This window comes from Parasteatoda tepidariorum, chromosome 3 (genome assembly GCF_043381705.1).
Source record: "Parasteatoda tepidariorum isolate YZ-2023 chromosome 3, CAS_Ptep_4.0, whole genome shotgun sequence".
NCBI lineage: Eukaryota > Metazoa > Arthropoda > Arachnida > Araneae > Theridiidae > Parasteatoda > Parasteatoda tepidariorum.
In genome coordinates this window covers 28,909,788-28,934,669 of record NC_092206.1, presented here as the reverse complement: position 1 = coordinate 28,934,669, position 24,882 = coordinate 28,909,788, and the positions used below count along the sequence as shown (strand labels likewise).

The 24,882-nt window shown below is 28.7% G+C and overlaps 2 protein-coding genes across 5 annotated transcripts in view; one reads left to right on the top strand and one right to left on the bottom strand.

Moving 5' to 3' along the window:
* LOC107444228 (hatching enzyme 1.2) overlaps positions 1-6,564 on the top strand; it is a 30,491-nt gene extending 23,927 nt beyond the window's left edge. For 2 of the 4 annotated variants that reach the window (XM_043041757.2, XM_021145378.3), the window contains 4 exons: positions 1,215-1,390; positions 3,250-3,480; positions 5,439-5,555; positions 6,400-6,564. In XM_043041757.2, coding sequence (XP_042897691.1) covers positions 1,215-1,390; positions 3,250-3,480; positions 5,439-5,555; positions 6,400-6,446 — 571 coding nt within the window. In that variant the 3' untranslated portion in view covers positions 6,447-6,564. The remainder of the gene's footprint in view (positions 1-1,214; positions 1,391-3,249; positions 3,481-5,438; positions 5,556-6,399) is intronic. The other 2 variants (XM_021145379.3, XM_043041758.2) reach the window with 2 other exon arrangements.
* A 5,899-nt stretch (positions 6,565-12,463) lies between these two features.
* On the bottom strand, positions 12,464-24,810 carry LOC107445462 (transmembrane protein 130). The gene is made up of 6 exons (XM_016059852.3): positions 24,569-24,810; positions 24,183-24,479; positions 21,724-22,029; positions 18,347-18,431; positions 16,932-17,134; positions 12,464-15,292 (listed from the first exon to the last, which is right to left on the bottom strand). The coding sequence occupies exons 1-6, from the start codon at positions 24,624-24,626 to the stop codon at positions 15,024-15,026; spliced, it is 1,218 nt and encodes a 405-aa protein (XP_015915338.1). The 5' UTR covers positions 24,627-24,810; the 3' UTR covers positions 12,464-15,023.
* Between the last annotated feature and the right edge of the window lie 72 nt (positions 24,811-24,882).

Below are 24,882 nucleotides of genomic sequence, written 5' to 3'. Positions count from 1 at the left end.
AATAAATGGGTGGATAAAACGGGACATAAAAAACTCTATCCCGTTTTATCCAACTCATAAGTGTCCCGTTTTGTCCGACTCCGACACTTTTTGAAACAAACATGGCTGCTGCCTAAATGTGAAAAGAAAATTAGATAGACTGCACATAAAAATATTGGTAAATAAATGGTTAATTAAATTTAATACTCACCGGAATTTTATTCCCTTATATGTAGGCAGTACAACGTAAAAAACAAGGCACGTAAATGTAGAAAATGGCAAAAAAATAGAGTAAAAAAGTTCTGAGACTTATAACTTTCTATCAAATAGTGATCTCGAGGCGGGACGCACCGAGAATGATATAATCACGGTCGAATAACACGTTTCTGTCGTTGTCCACTAGATAGCTGCAATAGTCTGGTCACTAGGCGACGTATCCCGTTTTATCCAACTCTCCCCTACATATTATTTAGAAAAAGGGCGTTTTTGTGTCTGATTTCGTAACTTAAAAAATATCGTCAGCACTTATTAATTAGCATATTTGAGGTCACCTCCTCGAGCCCTTAAGATTGAGTCCAATCATTATTAAATTATTCAGGGAGGTCCGTTTATTTTGGCCATGGAGGTCACCGGTGACCGACACTGAGTTTGTTCGTAGCTTCACGGGGGTCACCGGTGACCGGCGAAGCCAATAAGATTATTGGAAACACATAATTCGAGTAAATTTGTTATTTTTTTATATTATTATCGTTACTAAAATGGTTTGAAGAAATGAATGCAATATAGAACAGACAAAAACAGTTTTATTTATATGCACAGAGACGCCAACTTGCTCCGGACAAAGAATAAATATTTTCAAGTGGTATATTATTAATTGTGATTCGTCGTTTGATAAATTCAAGTTAGTAGATTTTTATCCACCCCTATTTCTAAACAATTCGTAGGCTACTATAATTCACCACTCTTTTTCAGATATGTCATGCTAAACCTTTTAAAAAACTAGCAAAATCTGTCTAATATTTGCAAATTTAGTTTTTTGTAGTTATTTACCGTTTGGGCAGACGGGCAAGCCATGCAAAATTATATAGCGCGGCGTTCAACGTGTTAAATTCATAGTAATGTAATCGTTTTTTAAAATAAAAGTGCTGTTCTATAATTTCCCTTTTGTTTTGTCAATGAAGTCAGTTTCGATACATAAACATCTCTGAACACCTATAATAAAAGAGTTTTTCTAGGTGTTTCTCAATGATTGGACGTGATGGCGGGAGACAGATGTTGTCGTTGGGTGAAGGTTGCATGTTCGTGGGCATCGTCATACATGAATTCATGCACGCAGTTGGATTTTGGCACGAACAGAGCCGAGCAGACAGAGATAACTACGTGCAAATTCTGTGGGAGAACATTCAACAAGGTAATTATAAAGGCTTAAACATTGAAGGGCACATCACATTTTATATTCCTTGCAAAAATAAAAAAGTAGTGGATATTTTGGGTACTTATTGATTATAGAGACGATGTAGTCAAGTTAAGCAACACGTAGGAACAACATCATATACTATTCACCAGCAGCCGATACTAAACATACGTAGGTGTATCAAATACGAGAATATGGCAATCATTAACGATATCAATATATTTCAAATACTATTATAATAATACTATCATTTTTGATAACCAATAATACGGTAATATTGAGATAATTAATTATATCAATATCTTGATCAGAACATATAGCATATCAAAAAATAATAAATCGCTCCTATTATACATAGAGATAACACTGCATATAGAGATAATAAATGTTTTTTTTTTCTGTGCAAGAGATTTATTAACAGAACTTAGATACTTACGTATTGTTGATTTCAAATCAGCAATCGGCTCTCCGACCTACATTTTTTTGTTTTATATGTCATTTTAGTCTATTATTCTCTTTTTTTTTGTCAAAATATACCAGTTTATTAACGTTATATATAACAGGGGTTTGTGTAAATATTACGGTAAACTTACAGGGGAGTTAGAGCCAGGGGATCCATTAGGATTAGCTATCAGGAGTCCATGCCATGAAATATCGTCATGGGCCACTAAGGGGTGCTTCCCAATTTTCAACTGTTTCTTCGTGCGCTTCTGAATAGATCATAATAGGAAGTGCCCCTAGCAGCGTATGACGACGTTTCCATTTCATGGTATACCATGCAATTCATAACTTTACACGACCCCCTGTTATACATAATGTGTTTAAGCTTGTGCGTTTCGACAAAAAATAGGACTAAAATTGTCCTTTTAAAAAAAATCTGTAGCTTTAGAAACAAAACTAATTCCAGTTTTGAAATTAGGCTAGTTCAAGTATTCGTATAAATGCAACAAAATTTTTTTACCATAGTGTAATTATTGAGTACGCTATTGTGAGTGTTGATAGATTTTATTCGGGTAATGAAAATATTGACCTATGCAAAAAAAATATTAAATATCGATATTTTTTTTACTATACATTGTATAGCATACATAAATTATGGTTTTGATTTACACCAGGATATGTTCGTACTGGCGACAACGCTTAGAAGTGATCACCTACACATTGTCCCTCTAACCGATATGCACCCTATTTTTTCTTATTTTTAATCATATAGTTTTAATATAGTTGTTAATCTTTGTGATGGCTTCAAAATTTTAAAGCTACTTATTGGAACAATGATAGTCGTAAACTTAGAATTGAGTCGTTTGTTCAACACTGGCTATAAAATAAAATTCAAACTTTAAAGGAAAAAAAATGAGGTGGAAATTGAATTAAACGTAATACTGGACGGAAAACGCATAATGGAACAACTGCAGTACTTCGCTTTTAATAAATGATAAAATTTTTTAAAACTTAATTTACTTTTTTATTCATTGTGAATAAATAAATAAATAAATATGAATACTAAGAAAAAAAAACAATACTGAAATATTTTTATATAGATTAAAAAGGTAACTAATTAATTTATTTTAAAATTCTTGGCTTTAAATTTTTAATTCTTCACAAATAAAAACTTAAATTGTTGCAATTTGTTTTATTATCTTTTATGCCAAAATATCAAAAAATGTAGTATTGATTATATTAACCTGCTTGATATATACTATGTAGTTTCCAATTTTTTTCATTTAAGTCGAAAAGTTGCTTCTTGTTTTAGTATAAATAATAAGTTATTTTAACATAACCACTTATTTATATAAGTGCATAAAGATATTTAACAATATATTGTCAAAGAATTATATTTTCCCTCTCTAATACAGGACAGACACACAATTTTGCAAAATACACTGATGGCAGACTTCATCATCTGGGAGAAGATTACGATTACGATTCCATCATGCACTACGGATCTTACGACTTCACAAAATATCGTAACAGGCCAACTATCCTGCCGAAGAACAGAGACATTTTCATTGGACAGCGTTCTGGATTTAGTCGCACGGATCTTAGAAAGATAAATAAATTGTACCAGTGCTCTTCACAACACAAAAGTAAATATTATAATTTTATTTTCTTTAAATTTGTTTGACATAAACTTGAAAATTAAATAACCTGAAACTAAATTTTTAACTTTTCTAAAACAATTTCCATCTTTTTTTTCTTCTTTTTGAAAATCCCAAAACAATGATTAGAGCAGCCACACGACCGTAAGATCTTCATTTGTACAAATAATAGTGATAAATAAATAAAGGTTTTCAAAATTAGGTACAATGCGCATAAAATAAATAAATAAATAAAAAAACGGACTAATCTGAATAACAAATAACTTTTGATATAGTGATCGGATCTTTAAGCTCCATGACTAAATCTTAGTGGTTCGAAGGGGTGACCGATATGTTAGACCAGGGATGGGCAAACTTTTCTGGTCGAGGGCCAAAAATCGAAGAAAAAAAATTTTGGTGGGCTAAATAAAAACATCTAAAATAAAAAAAAAATACTATATGCAATTTTCAGTGTAAATATTTAATGAGATGAATGAAATTGCGATTTCATTTTTAAAAGTTCCTTACATTAAGGTTCCAAGTGAGATGTACTTATTTTAAGGAACAAGGGTAAACTACTTCTAGGTAACTACTTCTGAAATGATTTTTTCTCAGGTTTGTAGATGAAAACACTTGTTCACGCATAAATAAAAGGAAGCAAACATAGCCCTGATTTTCTAGGCATGAAATATTTGGGAAACTAGCTTTTGGTAATGATTTGTAAAACTCAATTTTTGGCATATTCAGAAACAATTGCTTCAGATGGCACCAATCTACGGCTATTCTATATGGAACTACAGGGGAGCCAATTCACCAGGGGAGCTATTCACCAATTGAAGCTGTCTGTGCTAGCCTCCATCAATTTATTATTTTGTAGAACAAAAATAGAGAAAGTTAAAAGGTCCGCAGTACTTAGTTAAAAAAGAAAGAAAAATAACTTTAAACGAAGTAGACAAGAAAATGGATGTATATTGTTTATATTCGCCACAGATCAGCAAGTTAAAATTCCATCCGCGGGCCGGATAAAACCTTCCGACGGGCCACAGTTGGCCCGCGGGCCGTAGTTTCCCCATCCCTGTGTTAGACAGACGATATTTGGAGTTACGAAAACAGACACAAAAACGTACTTTCTCGGAATAAACATACCTTTTTTTTTTTCCTTAGACAGATTCGGATTTCTGACCAGGAAGATATAGGGGGCAACCGCAATCTGAGAAATATGGTCTTAAAAGTTTGGTCAGGAACGTGGTCTCTAATTATTGTTATTAAGATTGGATCTTTCTCTGTATCATTCCCCATGGATTAATTTTTCTTTTTGGGAATTCGCCATATCTCGAGAACTTTTTAAGCGAATTGAAGTTTTTTTTTTTGTACGCAATTGTAAAATTCGTATATCCGAAGGTATAGTTTCACGCAAAAAATAAATTTGAAAAAATATATATTACTTTTTATAAATTTATTTACTAATAGCTAAAAAAAAATTAATTTTAGATATTAGGCTAACACAACTTTGCATGTAATTTAATTATGAACAGTGCAATAAATCTAAATAATGTAATAAGAAAACAGTCTACGCAACTTTTTTATAAGTTAGTCATCAACAGGACGGTCTACAAGCCTTTGAATCGGTTAATTAAAAAAAAGAAGTCTCTGCGCGCCTTTCAAAAAAGATATTAAACAACAAAGCAATGTATAGTTTGTCTACAGAAAGAATACCCCTCGCCACAATGTCTAAGTCTGCTTGCTGCTATGGAAACAAGAAATGGTGCATTTGAAAGAGGTTAGCTCCTTTCTCCCCTGATTCCCTTTCTCACGCCTACCCGACCCTAAACCTGTCTTAAATAATGGCCCAACTTCGTAACCATAGTCACCGCCACTATACCAGACTAATGGCTATAGGGAGTTCTTTACGTATACTAACTACATGTTACTCGCTCTATAATATATTCTTAGAATAGTATATTGAGTTTCAGAGGAATGCACAGACACAGACAGTCAGTGCAGAGGATGGGCAGAAAATGGAGAATGCAAGAGGAATCCAAAATGGATGGTGACCAACTGTCGCAAGTCCTGCAATCAATGCAGTGAGTATAAATTACCTTTTAATTTAAAAAATGTAACTACGAGTATAAAATTTGCAAGCATACAGTAAATTTAGGCATAATGAAGTAATCTTCAAAGTAATTTGGATCAAAGGAGCCAGCTTGCTAACCCTAAAGGTTAGAAATTGGAAGGGAGTATCCATGTATAGGAGGCGCCGGAATTTGTCAGCTGTTGAGGCAGCCAAGGCCTGGAATGGGCTGTTGCGGTAACAAAGAAGAAGAAGAGCCAGCTTGCTTACACAATTTCTAAATCATAATTAAAGTCAGTTGGTTGTAGTAAATTTGATTTACCGATTTAAATTTTTAGATAAGAGTCTCTGATTAAAATGGAATCTTTAATTTCAACGAGGGTCAAACTGGACATTGGTGTCAAAAAATGGATGGAGAGAATTTATTCAAATCAATACACTCCACCTAAGCCTGGCCAAGCACCTAACCTATTTTACCGGCTATCTTTTATTATTCAAATCAACAAACAAAATATTTCGAATCAAGAAATCGTTTTTTATTTCAATCACTATAATTCATGGTTCACAAGTCACTAGATACCTAGTTCACACATGAATAAATTCTAAGGGCTTTCGAAGCAACAAAACAGATATCCAATAAATTTAGACAAAATAAATCAGGACACTAATTTGAATTACATTATCAACTTACGTAGGTGATTTGATTATGATTTTACTGAACGAGTTAAAAAAATATAAATATATACGTTGACTTACCTATTCAAATCAATAGATTAGAATCAATGAATCAGCAAATATTTTTTATATATTTTTGATTATGAAATAAAGTGTTTTTTTTGTTCATATTTTCTTTTTAGGATTGAAGCGACATCTGTCTGAGAAAAATGAAACAGTGGCGTTATGAACCATAGAATCTTTTTTTACGAAGCATATGATACCAAAAAATTTGTGATGTACAAGAACAACATTTTACAATTTTTGATACTTTTTTTTTATTTATAAAATAAATGAATTAAAATACATTCATTTGTGAAATTTTCTTATTTTATTCAGTTAAATGATTATTTACAAAATTACGGAAAACATTTATTTAACATGAATAATATTCAGTGATAATAATATTGAAATCACATAAACTTTTTCCCTATATTTATTGAAAAATTATAACGCATAAAAGAATATAAAAAGATTCACAAACTGTCCCTCCTTGTATTAGAGCTAATATATACTCAAGTTTTACTGAAATTTCAACAAAAGAAATTTTTTTTTGAAATTTTTGTATACATCCGTGATGCATATGGTTTTTTTTCTCCAAAGAATTTGATGTTCATATTTAAATGTGAACCCCATTTGAAATAAATCGAACGTTGCAAAAAAATATAAAAAAAATTCCTTTAAAAAAAAACAAACATCGGTTTTATATTTACAGATAAAGTAAGATATTAAAAAAAAAAAAATTTTTTTTTTAAACATATTTACGACTTCTGGAGAATTCGTCTTAAATATGAACCCGGTGTAAAATAAATCACGTATCGCACAAAATTTTAAAAAATTTCGCCAATTTTTTTTCTTCCATTTATTAGCGCAATATATGCTATACATTTACTACAATTTGGACAAAATAAAAGTTTTTAAAAATTTCCTGACATTATGTCTGTTTTCGAAGAGTTTGATGATCACATTTTGTTAATTAGCCGATTTAGAAAGATAAAGCAAAAATCCTCATCTTAACAATATAAAATACTCTCAATTTACTGTAATTTGGACAAAATGAAATTTTTTAATGCATATTTCATGATACTAATGGGCAAAATTTACATGACAATATTTTAATATGAATTCAGATTAAAATGAATCACGTGTTGCAAAAAATTATAAAAAAAAATCTTTTTTATAATATTAGCTCTATGTATACTATAATATATAATACTTCAATTGGACAAAACAATTTTTTTTTTTCAAATTTCATGACACCCATAGTTTTCAAAAACTTTTAAGTCCATGTTTTAAAATTATTCCTAATATAAAATTAATTGATAATAAATTCGCTAATCAATATCGTACGATTCTTTTAAAATGTTATTTCTTTTTCATTTCAAAAGATTTTATTTCAAATTTCACACAATTCCTTAAATTTCTATTGTTATATCTTATTAAAATCAGAAAGTTATATTTTATTGAAAATAGTGTTAATTTATGATTAAACACATAAAATCATATATATTTTTCTTAAGTGGCACAATAAACTCGGGGGTTGAAGAATTAGAATATTTGAATATAGTCGTCCTGTGCATGGTTTCCATTAAAGTTTGTTGAACAAGATAATTTCTAAATATGACCAAGCTGGTCACCAACGATAGCTAGTAATTGTTTCAGACAGAAGTAATTCCATTTGATTTTTATTCCTACTACAGTTTCCAAGTTTTGACTCTGACGATGCAAACCTGAGTTCAGCAAAAGAACACTTGGGAAACAAAGAAACTTTAGCAGCACCTAATAGAAAATCGTATCACGCACAAGTTATGATCAGGGTATATTGAGTTCAATCTTACGTTAGCATAATTTTGTGACACCTTTCATCTGAGATTAGACTCAGCTCACATTTTATGCAGATTTTTAATAAGCAAATAATATTGTTAGAATTTTATATTTTATTTAAACAAAAAGTGGTATTTCTGGTATGATTGAAACTACAATCAAAACCTGTTACCAAAATTTTGCCTACCTTTAAAATTCGATATTGATTTCCATATTTTAACAGGTGCAAAGTATCCATAGTGATAATTGATCTTCGTAATTATTCTAGTAAAAACTATGAGTTAAATTTCATTATAATTGAAAAATGGCATTATAGAAATTCGGTAACTTCATGTAACAAAAATAAATAAAATATAGTAATATAAAAATAAATTAGTTCAAAAAATTATCTCTAGGTGGCGTATTATAGCTATATAGCAAACAATTACAAATATAAAGAATGTAACTATCTTCAGTTTACAAAAGATGCTCAATATGATGTCCATCATATTGAGCATCTTTTGTGCATAAGTGGATGTTCAATTATTGAAAGTAGAGCATGTCGGTAAATGTGCATTATGTGAAATATGCACATCTTTACATTTAGAGACAGATGAGATGGGATCATGGTAGACCAAGTCTTGTATTTATTCCCACAACCAAAAGTCGCAATCTAGTATGAGAGAACTGTGGTGGCTCAGGGAGAACTTTCGCCTTCTAATGAAGAGACCCAGGTTAAAGTCCCAGCAAATTCAGCTCCCACCAACAACGTTGCTGATGTAAAATATCCTCAGAGGTGGACAGGTCTTGGGTTGGAATAGCTTTCCTATCGGGCTAACCATGGGAGGTTTTTGTTGTAAACTTCTTCGTTTAAGGAAAATGCAATCTAGTTCCATCAAAAAGTCTTTCACGAAGTCTAATTTTACCCTATTTCGCGATTAAAGAGTTTATCTTCTGGGTTAGGTTCAAAATTGCAAAGTTACAGAGCCGAACATTGATAACGGAAAACTGGGTTCGCTGTTCAACACCAGTTTTCAAACCAAATCAACCCTGGTGATCTCAGAGGCTAACTTGTACAGCAAAGGTAATTGATAATTTGTCATTAAGTTATAGTTTTTAGAACTAATCCTTTCACATGCTAGATAAAATTTCCTTCATTTCACAATTCTGAAACAAGGTTTTAGAAACAAACTGCTCATAAGTACTAAGTTACGCATTCTGCATTAGGGCATATTTTTAGGAGGGTCCTTTTTTTGTTAGGACTTTCTGGATAAAAAAAAAATTATATTTTATTAGAAATACTAGCTGACTACCCATTTTTCGTACGGGGTAAATAAACAAAAAGAAAAAAAAAATCAATTAATATATACTGAACAACACAAATCATGCACCAAATTAAAAGGCATATATTGATACAATTGATGAGCTTAGTAAAATACATTTTTAGGGGTATTTATGAATCAGTGAAAATAGCATGAAGTAGTTGCATCAATATAATTTTTATTTTCAAATTAGGCAATGGTAAATAAAATAAGACAAAGAATTATTAATCCAGTCTCCTAATAGATCGGTAATGAAATAGTTTGGGTCCTTTTTTCTTTCTTCTTATCCTGATTAAATATCTTTTTTGAAAATGTCACTTACCTGGCTTTTCCACTAAACTCTTCAAACAATAAAGCTAAAATAATTTATTTATTTATTATTATTATTTGTTATCCTTCCCGATGGTTTTACGTAATTATATTAAGCAAAACACGTTTTTTGAAGTTCATCCAATCAATTTAATTAGCATTACTTGGTGTGATGATATTGCTCATGGTCAACTCATGATAGTCAAAATTTAACACTATGAAGTAATTTTCATCGGTACGCATCCCTTTCAAGGGGTCGTAAGACACTTATTTCCACAATATCGGTATTAACTTAGTGTTGCGGCAGTTTTAATAATCATCAAATATATCAATATAATACTTTATACCTATATTAACATATTTAGTACTTAAAGCATAACTGTTTAACATTTGATTTTGTGCAAAATACATTTATCAGTGGCAGCAAACTAAAGCCAACATTTCAAAAATAAATAGAATTCCTTATAAGATTTTGGAGCATGATATTTTTCTATCTGAACTTGCTATTTCAAATATTTATAAGTAGTGGTTAAAAAATATTCTTTTAATTCTAATTCATTAAAATAATAATTCCTTATCTTCGCTTTACAAAATTTTCGAGTGAAAATTTCCCATTAACTTTGTTTTCCAGCACATAGCTTATTTTTTTCATTTCAATTAATGCATATTACCAATATTAATTAAACTTTGGTATCAATAATATGGTGTATAATAATATCTATAAAAGCAATAATATCTTTTCCCCAATAACTTTGCTTATTTGTAGACTGGCTATATTTTGTTATTTCAGCTAATACATATTATCAATATTAACTAAGCATTGACATTATTAATATTATGGTAATTTTCTTTATGGTTCCTCAATACGAATAAGTACTCCTACTCTATTAATTTTGCCTTTTAGTACATAGCATATTTCTTTCATTTCAATATGCATATCTATATATTATCTAAATTAAGAATCATTGGTGTCAATAACAGGGTTTGTTGATTTAAATCATGGTTTAAATCAAATGATTTTTTTAAAAAAATCATTGATTTAAATCAACTGATTTTTTTAATATATATATTGATTTTAAAAGTTAAAAAACAGTGTTTTAAATTATTGAAACTTTTATTATTTTCTTTTCTTAGTTTTAAAATTTATTTTAAATAAATTGCTGCATTAATTAATCTTAGTTAACGAAATTACTTTCTTTCTCGGTGTGTGTTAAATTCCAACACATTTGAATTTACATTTTTAAAAATCTTTTAATTCTTGAGATTGAAATGACAGATTAAATTACACATTTAATGCTGTTTTAATATAGACTTTCATAGCTATAGAAAGTAATTAATAAACATGATTTTTAAAAAAATAAAAATAAATAAATAAATGAAATGTTAATTAAAATTTTACCTTTCGATTGAAAAAGCATGGAATTAAAATCTACATTATATTTAATTGGTGTAAAAAGTATACTTCTACAGTTTGAGGTTCTATTAAAAAGAAATTACCCTAATACGCCAAAAATAGAAAAAAAAAAAAGGCTGATGAATTCAGATATTTTTTTCTAGATACAATGTCATTCTTTCCTTGCAAACTCTATTTGAAGCAGTAGAGTTAGATTTTCTATTAAGAAATTTTGTGAAAAAAAAGTTCCAATGAGCACATAGATTTTTTTAAAAAAAGTTTGGGACTTAACTTATCTATTTTGATATAGGATTAAAAATGAATATTTTAGTATAAAAATATATAGATTAAATATTTATTTATTTTTTGATGAATGACTACATTTATAAACACAATCTGTTACATTTATTTTGTCATATTAAAAATCAAGAGGAAAAAAAATTACAATTTCAAATTAAAATTATGGTTTGCTAATTGAAACTTTGTTTTAATAGTTAAAGGACAGGGGTCTGCCCAAGCCAAATTTACTACTGCTTAGTGGTACCTTCACAAATTCAACTTTAGGAAAAACGGTACAAAATACTTTTTCTTAAAATTTTATTTTTTTTGTCTCATAAGAAACTATAAATCCATATTTTTGTGTTAAATTTTTAATATAATTTTTAATTTTCACAAAATAAGTATCTCTCAAAAAAAACTAGACAGACCTCTGAAGTATTCTTTAAATTCTCTATTTCACCTAGTCTTGAAATTTCAATTATGCATTTGCTTCAAAATGGTTGCTATGCATTCAAGGCTACATTTTATAATAAAATTTTTTTTTAGTAAGTTAGAGCTTCTAAAATATTGTTATAATATAGTTTTAATATTAATTTAGTTTTGATTAAACATTTATAAAGTTTTTTTAATCATAAATTATCATTTAATCAAGAAATTTCATTTAATCATAAAGTTCTTACAATGTATTTGAATAAAAAAAAAATCTTATTTAAAAAAATTTTTTTTTATTTAAATCAAAAAAATCCGATTTAAATAAAAAAAATCTGATTTTTTTGAGCGAAGTAGTATAACTTTACCAAATTAATTTTACCTTTTAATCTATGACTACTTTTCTTTTCATCATTAAAATTATGAAATTATAAAAATATGAATATGAAAATATTTTAAAAAGTAAGAAGTATTAAAAATAAAATAAATACACGAAAAAAAGGCACTTCCTTTTCGAGTTGTCATACCAAAACACAAATATAAATAAAATCAAATATGAAATTTTAATAACAAATTAGGTTGACAGTGCTAATTTGCTAATATCTAATACATTAATTAAGGTATTTTAATTTTAACACTTCATTAAAACTTTAATACTTAAGAAAATGCAAATAAGAAATAAATGACTTTTATTACAAAGAGGCAAAAACAATTCACATATTAGCAAAATCTAAAATAAAATTTTAACAACATGAATTGAATTGTTAACACATGGGTTAGATTATATTTATAAAATTAAAAATCTAAGCACAAAATAAAACTGGAAGAATTTAAGTACAAATACATAATTTGTTACATTGTTTAATACTAATTTACTATACAAATCCTGGATCAAAATTAGTAAACATAATTTTGCCTTTCTAAGCATAATTTTTTTTAAGGTCAAGGTTTAAATCATGGTTTTATGCAAGTAAATAATTTTAAATATATTGATCAACAATATACAAACGAATTAAGACAATAATTGATATAAAATTTGGAGCACTTCTTAAAAGTAAAAAAATTTCAAGAACGAAAAATACATCAGATCGTTATATAACGAGGCATAACAAATATTGAAGAAATTTTAACATTAACTTTATGAAAAAAGAAGTTGCTAAATTTAAGCATACATTTAAAATAAAAACTTTACTCAGGTGGTGGTTAAAAAAATACTATTCAGAAAGCCTCAAATAAATGCATAACTAAAATTGTGTGCACAGCTAAACCTGAACTAAAATTATGAATACAGCCAAACTTGTCTACCTCAAAAACTTCTGTATCTTAAAATTTCCTACATTTACAATTTAAATCCATTGTATCTTCTATGCTTGTATTGAAAATTTTTTCCTTAATATCTTTATAACATCCAATTTCGGAGGATAATGTAAATTACATAAATCAATGCTCAAAGATTTTTTTTAACAACATAAGTTTCAGAAACTAAATGAACGAACATAGAATATTTAAAAATTGGACAAAAATGCAACTAAACAGTTGAGAAATAAAAAAAGCAAAGTTTAAATATCATACAATTTATAATAAATTTCACCTTTCTTTAAACAAACACAAAAAGTAAAATTTTTTTTAAATAATACATTCAATAGATACACATTTTTTTATATGTTATTATATAACATATTAAGTTTATATTTTTACAATTATTTGGAAAAAAAGAAACTAATTTTTTTCCCTCCTAAAGAACGTCACATTCAGAGCCTGATTTACACAAGATAAGGCATGTGCCTGGTGTCTCCCTGTTCTAGAGATCCCCACAAATCACTTCAGAATTTTAAATAACCTATCGTATTTTCCGACAAACCAAACATATAATTTTATAGTGTTCATTTGACTTATCCAATGAGCACAGTAAAAGATATTAAAATTGTTTCTTTATCTTAAATAGATGATTTTTGTAAATAAACACAACTTGAAAAAAAAAAAGATAATTGGTTTTTGAAAATCCTAATTTGGCTTGGAATTATATTCTTATAAATTAGACCCAAATCACATACAAAATACAATAGGTAACATTAATGAAAAATAAAAGTTATGATGAAAGAAATAACAACTATATGAAGTAAGTATAAATAAAAAGTTTAGAGAAAAATAGATCAGATTGTGCTTTTCATTATGAAAATATAAGGCTAAATAAATACTGAAAACTGTTTTGAAAATTCCATGTATATGTATTCTTTCCAATATAGCATTGAATATTAAGTATTTAATTACAATGTGTGGAATTTTACTTACTTGACATATTTTACCTTAAAATAGAAGATAAACAGCCGGCTTAAAAAATAAGTATACTCCCAATTATAAGATATTTTAACATGATGTTAAGAATTTTGCTTTTAACATGATGTTATATTTTAAAGTATTGTTTAAAATATAATAGTTGATATATTTCAGCAATGTATAAGTATTCTCATTACGTATATGTATAGGGTTAAATATTTAAATATGATGTTTAAAATATCGAGAAAAATCAGCATATTTTAGAATTCAATTATTGTATTGCATTAAATATTCAAATGTATAGAATTTTAATTATTTATATGCCTTAACTTTAAAATACATTACCTAAAATGCAAGAAAAATTAGCATATTTCAGAAATATTTTTATATACAATTTTAGTTATCTATATACTTCAACTTTAAAACTATATTGTTTAAAATACCAGAAAATCTATTTTCTTTAGCAAATTAATAGAAGATTTGGATGACTTTGAATATATGTATAATAAGAATAATATGAATGTTTTAACATAGATCTCTTATAATATAACTAAGTGTAAACAAAACTCACACAAGCTTCTTTCAAAAGAGCCAGAGAAGTTTCTTTTTCCAACTTTAAAGGAGATTCTTTGAGGATAAAAAAAAAAAAAAGGTTGTAATATAATTACTCTTATGCCTAAATTTAATTAAACCTCATTTATCTAATGTCACCAAGGATTAGAGATAATTAAATAAATGTTATGATAGGAATATATTCACATTATAAAATATAATCTCTATTTCTAGGTCATGAAAAACTAAATTCTTACAAATATCACAGTGTTGATTACACAACATTCAACGTTATTCAGAAAGAAAAATCACCACAGCTAGTCATACTCAATTATAGGTGGTACTTAACAGTTAGATAACAATACAACTTGGGTAATAGAGAATCTAGTTTTCGATAATTCTATTATATCAGTGGATCATTTTCACTTGCACTACTACAAGACAACTGAGGGCTTTTGCAATTTCTACAAGATAAGGAATCAAAAAGTTTTTCAAAGAATGTCTGCTCAGGATATAAATCAGATTCATCCTGGAAATCAAAATTAGCCGTTTCTACTTCCATCTGATTTTTGTGTTGAATGAAATAAGCGATTCCACCACAAATTATGATAAGGGCCAGTAAGCTGCATACAATGGGCATAATAACTGTTGATAGTGTTGGAGTGACAGAAACTGGAAATAAAAATAAAGATATGAATATTTCAATAAATTGAATCATATTTGCTATTTAAATTGATGTCAAAAACATTAATATTAATTTGTTTAAATTTTTGGAGGAAAAATTTAGAAAAAATGTGCTTTTTTTTATTTAATAGAGCAAGGTTTTCATTTTATAATTCTTTTTCTTTTAAAAGCAATTAGATACAGTTAATAAATAATAAAACAAAAGATGTTTCACAATTTATTTCATTTAACTCAAACGTGCTATCCACAATTTTTTTGGCCTTTATTCTATAATTGTGTGGGTTCATAAAAATCCTTTGGCCGCTTTGTGAAAAAGTTACAGACGTACTGCTTGATTTCATCATCCCTTTGGAACCATATTTTCCACAGAGCATTACTGAGTTTGGTAAAGATGTGGAAGTCACACTGGTGGGACAGATCTGGACTATAGGATTAGTAGCTTAGAATTTCCCATATAAGCTTCTAAAGCTTGTTGCTTTGGCATAAGAGAATTTCAATGTCTCTGTGATGATTACAAGACCCATAACCATACCATAGTTAAGCCATACAACTGCGGTACTACAACAGTTACATAAGGAACTACTATATTACTTACCCTCCATATTTTACCCACAAATGCTGCCTTTGGCCAACTGCTTGCTAAACCACCAAGCTCTTGACAAATACACAAAGGGCTCGGCATTTATTCTTTTCTTTTGCTGATAAATTTCACAATCTCTTACATGCAGTGGCCCCCATCCCCTCCAAGCTCTTGGGCAAATTCTAAATCCCCCCCAAAACTATTTGTTTTATTTAGTGTAAAAATCCACCCCCCCAAGCTTCTTGCGCCCACCTTCACCCCTGCTTACATGCTCCACTGTCAAGAAGTTTATTATGCCTTGATAATTATCTTCATTACAGGTTCCTTTCAGATGTTCATTATCAACCTTCTATTATTGTTTTGACAACTAGCATCAACTATCCAGTGAATCATTTTCATCAGAAAGCAACAATATTTTAAGCATGTTTTCCATTCTACAATCATTTGTTTAATGGCTTGTGATTGGATATCTTATGACCACACTTAATATTATGCTGTAAAATTATACTTTATTGTCCCAACCTCGTTAGGTAAAAAAAAAAAAAACTACAGTTAAACATTTATCTTAAAGTCAAAGGCGTTAAGGGCAAAAATAGGTAAACCAGATTTATCAGAAAAGCAGAAAAAGAGTGCGATTTAAACAATAGAACAGAGATTAATTTTGAAAACAGTATGCAAGAAAACATAGTTTAGTATACTCCAATATGCCTCATTTTACAAAAAAGTATAGGTAAAGTTGCCAGCTGCATCGTTAAAATGGATTATCTCCATTCATTACTTTTACAATAGAGATAAATATAAAAACACAAATTAATATGGATACAAATATGCTCACAAAAAATCTCTGAAAGTTATAAGTTTAACTAGGAGTTTTTATTTTTCTCATGGTTTAGAAAAATTAAAATTCATAAAAACATATAAATTTGAAACAAAGAAATTCAGGTATTATTTTTTAAGATTAAAAAAGTAAAAAATTCAATTATTTGCTTACTTTAGTCATTTTAAAGTACATTTTATTCATAAAAAATAAAAGATAGCTACACTTACCACTATAAACCATTACTTCATAAACTTTCTTAATTTCTCTCACATTGTTGCTGACATAAATACCCAGGTTGTATTTTCCATCTTTTTGAAGATATTTAATTATTTCCATGTGGCATGTAGTAAATGTGGAGACATGAGAGCAGGTAAAATTATCAGATGTATCATTTCCATTCATTAATTTGTAACAGTAGATAAATGGTGGCCTGAAAAAATATCTTTATTAAAAAAACAGTATAGTATGCAAATAATTATCAAATACAGATTTAAATACATAACAGGCAGTCAAATGAAAACCAAAGATCTAACATTAAATACATTCTTCCCTAAATTTGGCAACACTGTTGCTACATTAGGGATACCTAAAGCCATATTACTATCTGTAGGGTAGAAGAAAAACATAGAGATTATGTAAACATCTATATTGTTGTTTCTTTATTGTTCTGGAGATGTAGAGTATGATACAGGTGTAGAGATGCCAACTTTCCAAACAATCTATCAGCGATCAAAAGTCAGAAAAATCAATTGGTGATCAGTCAATGATTTTATTTTTTAAAAAAAAAATAACAGTTGATTTAAATTAATTATTTTTTTAAATAAAATCAAGCGATTTAAATCACGCCAACACTGCCTCTAATTGCTTTCTTATTTTGGCAAAAGACATTCCTGAACACTGGTTTCATTTGGACAATGAAGCTAAAGAGTGGGGGAGATTGTGGATCTATCAGCAATCCACCAAAACTGGAATTGATCTCGTCTTATTGTGAGATGCATGTATTAACATTTTTGGCAATTACTTTTGAACAAAACAAATTTCATTATAGTTTTGAAGTGGCAGCTCTGATTTCATTTCACTTGCCTCTCGTATAATGTATGATAAATAAATAGTACAATAACAAATATAGCAATAATAAATTATAGCAATACATAAGTGATTTAAAAGACAAACTGGAATATAGAAGATGATATAAAAATAATTTTGCCAAGATGCCCAGTCATCAAGCATACCACTTAATAAAACAAGCAAATTTTGTATTATGGCATCTTACGGTTTTAGCTATAAAATAAGGTTATAAAAAATTATCTAGCCCACATAGTTATGGCTATAGTGAAAGGATTTTAAAATTTTCAAATAGCAATAACTACTTTTTTTCAATGAAATATGATCTTCATAGTTAAATTAAATTAGAGCTGAAAAGATATTTTAGTATCAAAAATAGAAACACTAAGTAGAGAAGAAAAAAAGAGAATTTTATAAGTTGATGACATGTACACATTTAGATACACTAAATGCACTTTGAGGACAACAGGAAAGAAAATGAGAGCAAAAAACCCATTTTTTTCCATCAAAGCCTAGATTGGCCCTTTTTCATCAAATAAATAAATAAATAATAAATAAAATTGGATTATCTTCTTACGTTCCACTGCAATTTATGTTGAGATTCAGTGTTTCACCATGATGCATGAAAAAATTGCCAGTCACATTCAGGTTATCCACTGGTACTAGTAAAATAAATAAAACTAATATTAGGGTTTTTAGTAACTAATGAAATAAATTTAACAATAAAAAATGTAGTTTTAGTATGAGCATTTCGAATACACAAAATAATAAATTTGAAATATTTTTTAAAAATAATTTGCATAAAATTGCTAAATTTCTTTAAAAACGAAAAAAAAAAAAAAAAATCAAATGAAAATGGTATTAAAAAAGTAAATTTATATTTTGTTTATTTATAATAATATTTTGCTTGAATAGGTTTTTATAATACATTCAGAAAGTAGTACAATGCTTAAATTTTTACAAATTAAAAAGATGAACTCTTTCAATATTCCACTAAAGATCACAAGCATTGCAAAATTTGAATGTTGGAAGTTCTTAAATGAATTAAAAACAATAACAATAAATATATAATAAAAACAATATGCCTCTCTATTTTTCCTAAGATAAGAGCATATTATGTGTATTTAATATAATTTATTAAATAAGTTATTGATGCCTATGACGTGAAATAATTAAACCTTTGGTTAGGGTATACCATATGGAACTATCACTTGTGGTCCACACAGGGCCGGATTAACTTATAGGCACACTAGACACGTGCCTAGGACCTACGAAATTCAGGGGCCTACGAAAAACTTGGGAGAAAAATTTTTTTTGACAAAATTAATTTAGCTTTAAAAACAACAAGTGTATTTTGCACAAAATTATGAAGATACAAATAAAAATATAATATTTTTCGGTAATAAATTATTTTGCAGAATCTTATGATCTAATATATTACTTTTTTGGATTCAACGAAATCTTGTATTATGCTTCGAATTCCAAACTACGCAAATAATTTTTTATCAATTTTAATCTGTAGAAAGATCTTTCTCCTTCTGCATTTGATCCAAGAATCGACAAATATATTCTTAATGCAATGTGAACGTTAGGAAAAGTGTTCACAAGTTTATCTTTAATTTGAGCCTTCAACATTTCTTGTGCAGATTTATGTTGGTATAATCATAATGGTATTATCGATATTAACTGCAATATTGGCAGTATGTCGGTATTGCAGATAAAGTTCGATAAACAAATTTGTAAATTAAAATCCATATTAATAAAAATGTTAAAAAAAATATGCAGGAAAATTTTAGCATATATTTTCAAAAAAGGGGAGGAGTGGGGGAAGGAGGGGAGGGCCCAAAAACGGCTATGCCTAGGGCCTACGAAAGATGTAATCCGGCTCTGGATCCACATGCTGTAACAGCCTTAAGCAAAAGGTTAATATGTTTGGCCAAAAAGTTAATATTTATAATAATATAAAACTAAATTTAGTGATTTGCTAACAAAGATACAGCTAAAGTCTGATAAAATAACATGTCATCGAAACTAAAATTATTATATTTTAATCACATTTTTTTTTCTCCCAAATTAAATTTGAGTGAGTCTGGAGCAGTAAATTCCTTTTTTCATAAAATTTTTTTTATTTCTTAAGTATCAAATTTAGACATTGTAATTAATGACTGACTCAATAAAATCAATTTATTGCAGAAAAAAAAGTATTGATTCAAAGAATTTGTTATCTTTCTGAATCAAGATATTTACACTGAAGAGCCAAAAAAACCGGTATACCTGCCTAATATTGTGTAGGGACCCCGCGAGGACGCAGAAGTGCCGCAACACAACGTGGCATGGATTCGATCAATGTGTGAAGTAGTACTGGATATAATTGACCCCATGAATCCTGCAGGGCTGTCCATAAACCAGTGGGAGTAAGGATATCTTCTGAACATCACGTTGCAAGGCATCCCAAATATGCCCAATAATGTTCATATCTGGGGATTTTATGGCCAGCGGAAGTGTCTAACTTCAGAAGAGTGCCTCTGGCCACCAAAATCCTCAGACATAAACATTATTGAACACATTTGGGATGCCTTGCAACGTGATGTTCAGAAGATATCCTTACTCCCACTGGTTTATGGACAGCCCTGCAGGATTCATGGGGTCAATTATATCCAGTACTACTTCACACATTGATCGAATCCATGCCACGTCGTGTTGCGGCACTTCTGCGTGCTCGCGGGGTTCCTACACGATATTAGGCAGGTATACCAGTTTTTTTGGCTCTTCAGTGTAGTTTATTACCATACACAAAGAATCATATTAATTTGCGATATAATATAAAGAATATTTCACAAAATGTTCAATATTAACAGACATTTTTACACAAATGTATTCTGAGTGTAATAAATATACAATAAATATATACATATAAAACATTAAATGGTAAAACTAATAAAGTGATAAATATTGTGACCAAATTTTTTTATTCCAGGCATTGGATTTTAATCAATGATATACTGACAGGGAATATCTATGAAATCACTTAATGTTTCTTTGATGGATTCAGTTTACTAAAACAAGTTTAAGAAAATAGGTCGAAAAAAAGACAGCAGAATAAAATTGACATGACAGTGTTAAGAAAAAATACACTTTTATAAAACAATTTTCTGCTACTGTTGTAGTTAAGAGTGAAAGCAATCAAAAACAAACAGGTATAGACGGGAGGGCGATGGTCACAACTTCTTGAGGGCGCTGTGTGGCATATAAATAATTAATAAGTTTGATTTGGAATTATTCAACTTTCTAAATACATTATATACAAATGAATAAATTATGGATTATAATTTTAATTGAAACGTAAGAAATTCAATAATTTAGACTATTTTAAAATATTAAGAAACAATATGTCTAAAAAGATATTATTAAATTAGAAAAAAATTTCAAATTTTTTTCTCAAATATCAAATTATTTTTTTTCCTAACAGAAAGTAAGTGAGGATAAAGGCATCCCTGTTGAGAAGGGAAAAGTTTGCCAGTCCCAGGATACGTCACTATTAAACCCTTAAAAATCAAAGCATTCCTGCTATAGCCTGTTGTGGGCCAGGAGGTTCAAGAGGGTTAAAGCTCCACCATTGCAATACCAATGGCAAGGTTCTGGCAACCGGTCAGCAATGTGCATAGACCGTCTTAACTTTTCCAACTAGCTGGTACACAGTACCCATGGATCTGAAGTTGAGTGGGCTTCAGGCTGCCACAGGGGAGTGAAGCCTTAATCATTAAGACACTGCAGCTCATAAAAACCAATTGCTGTTACGAATTCATTGCTAAGAATAATTATTAATATTATTTTCAAAACAGAACACTTTCTGTATGTATAACAGTATTCAAATAATAGACTATTTTATAACTCGTAATATGTGATTAATAAGAAAAGTATAAATAACTTCAAAAACTGTTGAACAGAACTTACCTTTTGCATTTACAATTTTATCAAACGAACCACTCAAGAAGACATTGTTTGGTAAAGCTGCAGTAACAATAGATTTTATGTCTTTCAACCCACGATCTTTGAATTTATATATCAGTAAATTATCAGAGGTTTGATGACGTTCCCAATCTACACTCCAACCATAACTGAAAACAGCATCATTCAAATAGTTCCCAGGATTATAGATATTGACTGCAAAGCTAACATTGCTGCCAACTGCAACTTCATCTAGATCAAGAGCTGTATAGTCATCTCCATGCTGAACTACAATCTCTCCAATTAGATCCTCTATAGTGAAAAAAAAATATACATATATAATCTTACTTAAAATATATAAACACTTTTGCGTACTATTTTAAAAAGGTTAGTTTCAGTTTATTACAATAAAGTTGCAGTTTTCATATTGTTTTAGTTTTTATCCATTCTTGAAAGAATTCAAAATTTGCTTCAAACCTCATGATTAAAGGTTTCTTAAAAATAAAACAAACTCAAACTCTAGCATTTATAATTTATTTACTCACTGGTTCCAGTGTTTTCACTACAGCGCGAGAACGCGAGAATATATGTCATGTAAATTTGAGACACCATTTTTTCCACTTATACCTGGTTTTTCCACTCTTTGCAAAGATTGATTTTTTCTGGTAAAACTCCAACCCTGGTTCGTAATATTGTTTGCATTTAGTACTACTAGAATGGGTTACTCATATTCTATATGTATCGGCAGACTTAAAAATTAAAAACTTTCTGCAAACACAAAATCTTAATTAAAGAATATTCTGCAAGCAATTGATTAACTCTTATAACAAAAACAAATGCAACGACTAGTGCAAAACAAATGCAAATGCGAGTTTTCAAAAATGAAATGACTTAAGAGTGAGCAAAGAAGCGTCATGTTTCAAAAACGATTAGACACACAAAGTTTGATGTTTATTGAATCAGATGTTCTCAGTGAAATTAATTTTGATAACATTATCAATGAGTTTATTAATCGCAAGAGCAGATGAATACCATTTTTATAGTAGCGTTGATTTTGTAAAGTGTTAATAAATTTAAAATTTTTTCAAAATGTTATGATAATTTCTTAGTTCTAATTTAACAAAATGAAGTGAAATTTAATTTATTATTATTTATTTTTATTTCAAATATACTTTCTTAAATGAAAAGATATATAAAGACTTTTATATTTGAATAAATAAAAAATATATGAAAAAAATAATTTGAAAGGCCTAGGGTCCCGCATACGCTTAATCCGGCATTGCTATTAGGTACCCAATCTTTTTTGGTTTGGTGCCTACAATTGCAAGTAAAATATTTTTCAACGTCCCTTTAAAAAAAAACAATTTTTTTAACAAACCTTTATTAACCAATTTAAATTTTATTTTTTACTTTCCTTGATGTGGTACACATCACACTCTTAATTTGTTACAAATTTCCATTGATCAATGATTTTAAATCTGAACTCTCTTCAGCAATTTTTTTTTATAAAAGTAGATCTCCTGCAAAATATAATTATTCGTAGCAAACTCTTAAACAGTGCATAAAATAACTTTGAAAATAAATTATTTTAAAATATGTCAAATTATTGTAACATTATAACCATAGATAATAAAAAAATATCAAACTAATCTGTTAAAAATTCAAAAAGAATAATCTGGATTTTGAAAAGCTAAAGAAAATCACCTCAACCTCACTGGTTTAAAAATTCTTTTGTGAAGTACAGAGAGCAAAGTGTTACTTCCATTATAAATTGGTAAGTATAAAATTGGCTTGATGCAAAATAGAATTATTAATTTTAAATTAAACTCCATGTTCGAAAATTTTCTTCTAGTTTTTTCACATTATCAAAATAATAGTCCCAATGCTCCCCAAGAAGTCCTGAATGCCTACTGAAAGGCTATTATGCTTACGCTGTGAACTTACTCAAGAGTAATGGCCACATACATTGATGCATGACTGCCACTGTGAAACAATGATAAAAAAGGCATAAAATTTCAATAAAATTTTATATTTAAACTAAAAATTCACGATGAAAAACCTGATATTGTAGAAAACCTATAGAAATTTCCCTCTAGGTATAGAGTAAAGGGCATCAATATAATCTGTCTTTCCTAGACTTGCAAGTCTTAGTTTTAAGAATAGTTCATCAATTAATAATCAGTTATTTCTTTTTGCATTGCATTGTCTCATAAGGCATTGTATTGTTATGATATAATATTCCATTTCAAATTACAGTTTGAAGGGGCAGAATTTTAATTAGTTACCCAGCAATAAAATTGCTATAACTGACTGTAAATTATAACTTCTTTTAAAAAGCACAGTTACTTTTATATGCATCACTGAAGTATTATTTATAATATTAGAACTGATAAAGGATTTCTTGCATCATAAAAAAAAGTTGCACATGTCGGTTAGATCTCAGATATATAATTTTATAACCTTACTTTGCAGTTGAAAGTTTGTAAGATTGGATACTAAAGTTCTTTCCCAAAGAAATGTATATAAAACTGTTACATTCATATCATATGTCCCTTCATCGTAAATGGATTCTGGAAAAGCTCTACTGATAGTAACATTGTGATCTTTAGTTTGATGTTCTTCAGGATCAATTATTCCATCATCAAACACAAACGTTAAAGTTTTATCAGATGAATAGTCTAGCAACACTGCTGAGAATGTAACATTGGCACCAAGGTATGAGGGACCGTTATTAGTAACTAGTAAGACTGCAGTAGAAGCTCCTATAAAATATAATAAGTATTAAATAATCAGATTTAAACAAGTTCAGAATTATTTAACACATTCAGTGCATTTATTTGCATTAACTAACCTCCGGTAAATTTTAAGCAGATTGTTATTGACAAATAGAACAACAGTATGGATTTCATAACTACGCAAACATTTGCACAGTTACTAATATTGAATTTGAAGAAAGTTTTCTGCTAAATATATCTGTGGATCATATCTAGATTTCAATATTTTATTGGGTTAGGTAGATATTTCTAAAATTTTTTAGCAAAACGTAAACAAACAAAAACAAGATATCACATGTCATAAGCATGCTGCCAATTTAGTGGTCAAAACTTTAATGATGCAAATGATGCATGGCATGTAAGCAGCGCATATGACACACAAATATTTTTT

Bases quoted from the DNA above. Each gene is read 5' to 3' on its own strand.
- LOC107445462 (XM_016059852.3), bottom strand. From the start codon at position 24,626: ATGAAATCCATACTGTTGTTCTATTTGTCAATAACAATCTGCTTAAAA. The intron at 24,480-24,568 runs GTTAGTTAATGC...TATATTTTATAG, and splicing joins CTGCTTAAAATTTACCGGAG to GAGCTTCTACTGCAGTCTTA. The intron at 15,293-16,931 runs GTAAGTGTAGCT...TTTTATTTCCAG, and splicing joins TGAAGTAATGGTTTATAGTG to TTTCTGTCACTCCAACACTA.